Source organism: Typha latifolia, chromosome 12, assembly GCF_019914945.1.
Source record: "Typha latifolia isolate L0001 chromosome 12, TyphaL0001v2, whole genome shotgun sequence".
Classification (NCBI taxonomy): domain Eukaryota; kingdom Viridiplantae; phylum Streptophyta; class Magnoliopsida; order Poales; family Typhaceae; genus Typha; species Typha latifolia.
This window is the reverse complement of record NC_133097.1, coordinates 7,401,254-7,409,371: the sequence shown is the minus strand read 5'-3', so window position 1 is coordinate 7,409,371 and position 8,118 is coordinate 7,401,254. Positions and strand designations below refer to the sequence as shown.

Sequence of the window (8,118 nt, the reverse complement as noted above, 5' to 3'; positions counted from 1 at the left end):
CATTTTTTACGTGACGGTACCATACTTTGTCTTTATTTTCCTCGTACTTCTCTGGGGATTCAGGTCTTCCTCCACTCTCCCTAATAAGAATCTTGCAGTACCTTCCGTGTCGCATTTAACCTCTTAATTAACAATTACGATCTTCACTTACTTACTAATTTAATCAGCGGCCGTCCAAGTAAAGTTGCGGCCCCTTTAATAAATACTCAAGGGAGAAACATAGGGCACGTATGATGGATAAAGAGACAAATGTCTACTACTCTAATCAACGGGCTTCAGTTTCTCATCATCTTATATATTTCTTTTTATTTATAACCCCCCACCCCTTCAATAATTTATTTATTAAGAAATAGAAGAGTGACCCCTCCTCTCTTTCTCTCTCCTCTTCTTTTTCCGTTATAACCGAGATCGCTAGGTTTGGTTTCCTTCTCTTTTAAGCCCTCTTGCTTTTCTCAAATCTCGTCGCTTGGGCTTTCTTTCCCTGTTGTTATATAACTTTGTTGAGGGACCCAAGAGAGTGGGAGCCAGAGGAGAGGGGGAACAACGCCCAAGTGTTTGCTATTATTATTTCTTCTCCAACCAGCGAAACCCCAACTGGCGCAAACCACGGCCCTCTTCTTCATCTTCTTCTTCTTCTTCTCCTGCTTCTACTTTCCTTTGCTTTGCGGTAATTTCTAGCCTCTGATCTCTTTTGGGGTCTCGGTTGAGAATGGCGAAGGAGTTCGAAGACGCCGAGTTCTGGCTGCCGTCGGAGTTCCTGGATGACGACTTCTTTGTGGAGGAGGAGAAGTCCGTGACGCCGGTGGAGTCGGTGACGGGGACCGAGAGCGACGAGGAGGAGTACATGGCCGGGTTGACGCGGCGGATGGCGCACTCATTCCTCCTTGACGACGGGAAGGAGTTCTCTGGCTTCGCCACGGCGAAACCGCAGGTTGGTTGTTGGTGTTTGGCCTCTTCTTGCGTTTTTGGCTTCTGGGTATTATTGAAATCGGCTAATTTGATGTGATTTGAATCTATTTGAAGGGTAAGGTACTGGCGAGCTCACCGCAATCTACCCTCTCCGCCATGGGAAGCTGGTCCCCTTCTCAAGTGACTTCTCCACCGACTTCTCCTCTCGAGAAGCCAAAAGAAGACCCATTAGACCTGCTGTACGAAGCAGCTGGGCAGGTGATGCGGTTGAGGCAAAACAACTACAGCCAAGTGGCCCAAACCCAACAAAGCTTTCAAAGCCGCGAGCTCTTGTACCCAACGAGAAAGCCGTCTCCGTTACAAGCGGCTCAGGTGGGTTTCTCTTGTTGCCTGCGGGCTGTTCGATTAAATGCCTCTGTAAACCGTTTTGTGAATGTTGTGTTACTCTCGCTGTTCAGTTCCATCATTTGAGGCAGCAGCAGCTGCTAAAGCAGCAGCAATTCGCGTGGGGAAGGCAAAACAGGGCATCTGCTCCTTTGGGTTTGTCTCAATCCGCATGGCCTCCGCTTCAGAAGCCACAGCAAACCCAGCCGAGCTCCGGGATGCGAGCTGTCTTCCTCTCCGGCGCCGGCGCCAAACGTGAGTCTGCCGGCACCGGGGTCTTCTTACCGCGGAGGACCGGAACCCCAACAGAACCCCGCAAAAAACCAAGTTAGTCATTCGTTTTGCTTTATTTTATTATTCGGTCCTCTCTGTTAGGCTACAAGTTTCAGTGTGCTCCTAAATCCTAATTCATTCTTTTGGCTTTCTTGCAGCTTGTTCCACCGTGCTTCTTCCTGCCAGAGTTGTCCAAACGCTTAATTTGAATCTGGAGGAGTTGGGTGCCCAGCCTCGTTACCCTGGAGGCTTTGTTCTAGACCACGGTATGCAAATAATAGACTTTACGAGGGCCTCCGTGCAAGAAAAAACCTTTTTTTTTATCAAGTCCTAATCCGTCGCCAACGCAGATGCTTTAATGGGTCGAAGAAGCGCCACCATGCAATCCCACCAGAAGCGGAGCAACCACCATCTCCAAACCAATCACCACCCTGTGCCAGCTCATGAGATCCGTCTCCCCCAAGAATGGACTTATTAATCGATATTTCGTGCCTCCTCATACTAACCTCTTTGTTTAGTTACTCATTAGTAGGTTTAGCATAGCAAATGAAGTAGTAGTAGTAGTAGTTGTTGTTGTTGTTGTTTTAGTTGGTGGTGATGTTCTTTTTTGGGATTACATATTGGTTTTATTTTGGCAAAGAGAGGTGATGTTTGATGAAGTTCACTACTTTGAGGAGGAATGGTAGATGGTAGAAGAAATAAGCGAAGGGTGCTTTTGCAATAAGATGTACTCTTAGTTCCAAGATGTTTACCAACTTTAGACCTCGCTTTTTGCAGGCTTTTTTTTTTCTTACTTGCAAAGGATTCGAGCTTGGGTGGGCTCGAGAAATAATAAGCATTTAGGTTTGTTTTGTTTTGGCTATAGAAGGATCTTTATTAGCAAGCAGTGTTGGTTTTATTGTAATCCTAATCATATTATATGTAATATTGAGCAAGTGGTTATTGGCATTTCCTCCTACTTGGGTGCTGACTGCTGAATTCTAATTCATGCTTCTATTCTTTAACCTGTCTTCTCTTAATTTGTCACTTTATTAATGAAGGAGTTGTCTTTCTTACTTTAAATTTAATCTGGGTGGTGTTTCCTTCTGCGTGAAGGCTTGTTTGCCGTACCTACTGTTCGAACCGGACCCTATTCAAAGTTTGACCGACAGGTTAAATTTTTATCCTTCGTTGGGGAGTTTTGTAGGAAGGAATTATAGTTTTAACTCCCATTGCAAAAGACAAGCCCCTGTATTATATTCTCTGCTTTGTTTTTATTATTTTGTGGGGAGGTTCATGCGTTGCTTGAGTGGACTACACGTTCTTAGGTATGTGATGGGCATCCATGTAAATGTTGTGAGTTGTGATGGGATGCATGAGGCCCACCCATGTGCTCGTCACGTTCATGCTGAAAGCCTTACATATCTAGACCGAGTGCATAATGATGATGGGCTGCATGTCCAATGGTGGGGGGTGTTGATGGTGGTCTATGACATGATGTGATGGAGATCATACTCCCAGATCTTAGTGTACCTATCTATTAACTTTGTATATATACAAATATTTTACTTGTAACAGAAAAGAGACGTGAAATCTGCAAGCTCTGTTAATGATACTAGCCCATACCCATATATATATATATATATATAGAGAGAGAGAGAGAGAGAAAGAGAGAGAGAGAGAGAGAGAGAGAGGGTACAGCCAAATAGGAATAAGTAGCACAGCCCATGTGAGACTTTAATTTGTTCCTAGTATGAATTACTCACTGCAAGGACTAAATACAACTCAAGGCCACTTAATAACTATCCATCCTCTTTGCCCGCCCCCTTTTCAGAAGATTTTTATCGGTCCCCTGATGACCAACTGAGTTCCTGTTTGGATATCGTTTGAGCATATTTTTATTTAAATGCATTCTTCTCATTCATCTACTATTTTATATTTACCAACAAAAATTATTTACTACTTTTACCTTTGCTTTCCTTCCCCTCTCAGTGTGTGAGTATTTTGGTCATTTGCTTATATCTTGTAAATTTTACTATTTTTTGTCATGTTTTAGTGTAATTATGATCACTAAATTGGTTCACATTCAAATATTGTATTAAAAAAAATCAGTTTAAACTATCTTATTCAAGTTTAAGAAATAACTGTAGCTAACCAAATTTAGGAGTTATATTATTTCTAAACGCCACCTAGTGTCCAGACATATATAATGCTGAATACATTGAATTGGCCCCAATTACAAGCAAAGCCCAATAGCCCATCGAAGAATATAATGTCCCACTGCTTAAATCTAGGCACACAAGTGCATTGATCATATACTTTTGATGGTTGTGATCATACGAGGTCTAATCGTTGTTGTTCATATACGTCATTGTTGGATGGGTACTGATACATGGATCAGAATCCGTCCAATTGTCACCATCACACCCGCTCTAAAATGGTATTCTCAGTGTTAATCTTGTTAAAATTCATCTAACAGATCGATTTTGGTAAGCATCATTAGTACAGTTAATTATGAACCAAAACCAGAGCATTCAATGACATTATTAAAAATTGCCAATAATATTTACGAATCACTATCAACTGCAGCAACCTGTGATGGTCCAATACGAACACCACCACCAACCTGAAACCTAAGAGGTGGACGTGCACTGTTTAACGCTACGTCACAACCTTCATCCATCTCCATCTCCTCCTCCTCCTCCTCTTCCTCTTCTAAATCTCCAGGAGCCAAGAAGCACTCCAAACTCAACCCCATTACATTAAACTCCACCTCCTCTATATTCCACGTCTCCTCCACCATCGACTTCGTCCTCCCCTCCCCCTTCTCGCCGACCCTCACCAATGACACGGTGGTCCGCCCTGAGTGCGCCACGTGGACGCCGTCGACCACTCGGTAGCCGTCGATGAAGGACTCGGTGTTCGTCTCCCAGTAGGCGATCTCTTGGGTCGAGGGGTCTTTGATTTGGACGAGGTGGGCGTCTTCGATTTGGACGAGGAGGCCAGTCCTCTGGCTGAAGTAGCCCCGTACGGTGTGGCGGACGACGTCGGCGTTGCGTCTGCCGCGGGCGCGTAGGGCGGCGGGCGAGGCGTCGAGCTGGAGGACGAAGCAGTCGTCGCCGTTGATCGCCTTCTCGCCGATGCAGGCGGCGTGGGAGAAGAGCGTGGCGGTGGAGATGGGATCCAGACCCTGTTCGAATCATGCATGAAGGATATGCAGCAGTATATATGAGTATTTAATATTTTTTAGGAAATTTCTGAAAAGATTTTACTGTTTTTAACACCCTATTATATGCTAATGATAATTAAAACAAAACACAAGGTGGTGTAAATCATAATTCTTCTTTCTATTGTTCGTGTTGGAAGATGTTATATGATCTGAATCATTGTAAAGGTAAAGTGAATGTTAAGGACTGGAGTTGCCTGTTGGTTGGTGTTGAAAAATGTGCATCATTTTAACTAAGTTACTAATTAATTTAGTAGGTGTGAATTAGAAATAGACTTTGTCTCATACATGACCGACCACATATTTAATGTAAAGACTGGAGTTAGCAGTTGGGTTGGTCAAAGAGAAAAGTTTGTGTCATATATCATGCACACCTCTTGCTCTCCAGCACATTGATATTGATAAAAATAATAGTATTCGATACCAGCATATGATTGTGCATTTTATAGACCATTTTACCCTTATTTTTTTCTTTTAAAAAAGGTTAAAAGATAAAATAGTTCTTTAACATTTTCTGTTAATATCGTCGTAAAAGGATCTATAAGAAAATAGGCAATATTTTAGAGAGTTTAGATGTAATTAATCCTAATTACTATAGTCTATAGTAAGGAAAAAAATATGAAAGAAAGGTTGCATTTGTAAATTACCTGGAGGAATCTACGAAGGGGACGTGGTGGGCCCCTAAATGCATGTGAACGTTGTTGCCATGGAGTCTGCCTCCACGCCACCTTCCCATCACTCCCGGCACTAATCTTACAGCCGGCCACCACCAACTCCATGCACCACATCTCCGGCTTCTTCTGCCATAGAACGAACCCACCCATCTCCCCTCCGCTAAAATTTACTCTACTACCCTTGCCATGGCCGTAGCTACCATTCCCCGACGACTTCATCATCACCTTCCCCATGGCGTACATGCTGCTCATCAAGCTCAACGCCTTCTCCCCTCCCGCCGCCGCGATGTATTGCCGCAGTATGTACTTCGCCATCGACTCCGTCTACAGAAAGAGATGTGCATTAAGTTTAGCTAGATCTGTCCTGATACCCCTACGTGTTAACTCCTTATATAACTCTTAAACAATAATCTTTATAAGTGAGAAGACTTACAAGAGGGCCTTCTTTCACGTCGCAGGACGCGATGGTTTGGTAGTCTTCGATCGGTAGCGGCGCGAGCGGCGCGCTGACGACTCCGAGCATGAGCTGCAGGTCGGCTTCTCCATCGAGCGAATACGGCGGGTGTCGGCCGGCATAGAAACGCAGCCATGCCTTCATGTTGGTGCGCCAGGATTTGGTAGGTTTGGAGTTGCCAGTTGATAAGAAGGTCTCGTCAGGCTCAGGGATTGGGACTTCTAGCACCGTATCCAATCCATCTTCTCGGTCCCAATTTGGGCATAATTTCTTCATTGGAATTAATGGAGAGAGAGGGAGAGAGAGAAAGAGGGGGGGGGGAATGTTAACCTGGAATGAGATAGGGGGAAGCTATGAAGAAGCACTCCTCGCCTTTCTCGTTACTCCATCCTCGCTGAAGTGCAAAGTAATATAGTCTTCTTAGGAAAACAAGAAATGTGTAATTAATTTTAGTCGTGAGTGCACGATGTGCTACTCCCTTTCGTTCAACCTAGCAAGTCTTGGAATAAATAAAGGGGCGTTGACATTATTTGCTTTTATTGGACGTCGTCATTTGTTTTTTTTTTTGTTAATTTTGACTGTTGGAGTCCGTTGACCGATTAGATAGCGTCTAACTTTTTCAGGAATTCGATTTCGCCCAACACTTTTTTTTTTATAATTTGTGTGTTACGTGGAGGAAAGGCCGCAGATAGTTCCATTATCTCAAACTTGATACACAGAGAGAGAGAATAGGACAATATTTTTTAACACAAAGTCTCGTATTTAGCTATTGCACTACATTATATGACTAATAAAAATAAAGTACTAAGCTCAAAGACACAAATAAAATGCAAAGCTTTTAGTGGATTCTCAGATGTAATTTGAGAATTAAAGACACAACACTGCGAACCCCCAAGAGCGAGAGAGTTAAGCATGAATCATCAACTGATGCCAATAAAAGGCTCCTAAAATCAATTGATAATAAACCTACAACAAAGCAAGAAAAACAAAATACAAAGCCCGAAGGACACACATAAAAGAAGATGACACTGAGTTCGAACCCCATCAGATTGGAACACACTCACACTCACACTCACACATATCTTTACTCCGACAATTCTAAACAGTACGAGGATATCGTGGTTAGTTTTCTACTCTTGCCCTAATCAATAGTTCAACAACAACTGAGTGCAGAGCAGAGATATTTAGCTGTTCATGCACCATCCGACATAGAATCACCAAGTTCAAATTACGCACGTCGCCATGTATGTTATTCTACATCTTATTTTCGTTTTAAACTTTCGATTATTCTTCTCTAAGACCATCTATATTTAATTATTGTGTTTTAGAGAGGCGATAACCCTGACTACTAGTCGAAGGCATCTTTGCCCAGTTGTTCAATCTATATACTCTAAAATGTATATCAAACTTGAGATATTCACCCATAGAGTATTAGAGTCATAACTAATTTGGAGTGCAATATATGACACTTTTAGCTATGTAATATGCCTAGGTCACTCTCTATAAATTAAGCTTCAAGCAAAAGCATGTGTGACCACCCACTTACTCCATTCTTGTAATACAAGTGCTTACAACTAATTAATCTCCAAGCTCATGATCAAGTCATCATGCATGCATGCCTTAAGTTACAAGGTGCCGACCCTCGCCGGCCAACATTGCTTCATGGCCTTCTTAAAGCTAATTAATAGCTAGGATAAGTTGACTAGCATTTAGAAGTTACATCCACATACATCAATTACGTGGAAAAAGAATAATTAATGTTTTAAAACTTTTAGAGTAGTGAATTAATATGGTAACGGAGCAGTGCTCATGAATTCAAATTATGTTAAGTTTTTAGAGTAAAGAAAGAAAAATATATATACTTTACTTGCATGTCTTAAAAAGGGTTAATAAGTGGCTTGTTGGAACTTAATTAGGTGACCCTAACATTTGTCTTCTTCACAAGAGAATTATTGCCACTTTGATAAATGACAAAGCGAGCTAGTTTTGTGGTTACTCAATTATTTATCCTCTTGAAACTTCTTCGAGTTCCAAACCTAACTTAAAAGACTTTTAGGTAAGGTAGTAATTCCACATGGAATTAATTCTCTATTGTATTACATACCCTTGAACTATACTACCACATTATACTTTTAAAAGATAAAAATATAAAATTAGTCTGTGGGACTAGTTATTAAAATCTCGGTGTTATATTTTAGTGACAATTACACAATTCTACT

General features: G+C 42.0%; 2 protein-coding genes across 2 annotated transcripts; one reads left to right on the top strand and one right to left on the bottom strand.

Annotated features, from left to right (window-relative positions):
* Positions 1-428: 428 nt before the first annotated feature.
* LOC140798709 (uncharacterized) lies at positions 429-2,514 on the top strand. Its single transcript, XM_073152715.1, has 5 exons — positions 429-931; positions 1,024-1,281; positions 1,368-1,620; positions 1,725-1,832; positions 1,917-2,514. The coding sequence occupies exons 1-5, from the start codon at positions 710-712 to the stop codon at positions 2,042-2,044; spliced, it is 969 nt and encodes a 322-aa protein (XP_073008816.1). The 5' UTR covers positions 429-709; the 3' UTR covers positions 2,045-2,514.
* A 1,574-nt stretch (positions 2,515-4,088) lies between these two features.
* On the bottom strand, positions 4,089-6,305 carry LOC140799077 (uncharacterized). Its single transcript, XM_073153221.1, has 3 exons — positions 5,879-6,305; positions 5,419-5,769; positions 4,089-4,735 (listed from the first exon to the last, which is right to left on the bottom strand). The coding sequence occupies exons 1-3, from the start codon at positions 6,173-6,175 to the stop codon at positions 4,112-4,114; spliced, it is 1,272 nt and encodes a 423-aa protein (XP_073009322.1). The 5' UTR covers positions 6,176-6,305; the 3' UTR covers positions 4,089-4,111.
* Positions 6,306-8,118: the final 1,813 nt, after the last annotated feature.

What these genes read in the sequence shown, in the direction of transcription:
- LOC140798709 (XM_073152715.1), top strand. Translation starts at nt 710, where the DNA reads ATGGCGAAGGAGTTCGAAGACGCCGAGTTCTGGCTGCCGTCGGAGTTC. An exon ending in TCGCCACGGCGAAACCGCAG is followed by an intron (nt 932 to 1,023) that starts GTTGGTTGTTGG and finishes ATCTATTTGAAG; the next exon opens with GGTAAGGTACTGGCGAGCTC. An exon ending in AGAACCCCGCAAAAAACCAA is followed by an intron (nt 1,621 to 1,724) that starts GTTAGTCATTCG and finishes GCTTTCTTGCAG; the next exon opens with CTTGTTCCACCGTGCTTCTT.
- LOC140799077 (XM_073153221.1), bottom strand. Translation starts at nt 6,175, where the DNA reads ATGAAGAAATTATGCCCAAATTGGGACCGAGAAGATGGATTGGATACG. An exon ending in ACGTGAAAGAAGGCCCTCTT is followed by an intron (nt 5,770 to 5,878) that starts GTAAGTCTTCTC and finishes CTCTTTCTGTAG; the next exon opens with ACGGAGTCGATGGCGAAGTA. An exon ending in CCCTTCGTAGATTCCTCCAG is followed by an intron (nt 4,736 to 5,418) that starts GTAATTTACAAA and finishes TGATTCGAACAG; the next exon opens with GGTCTGGATCCCATCTCCAC.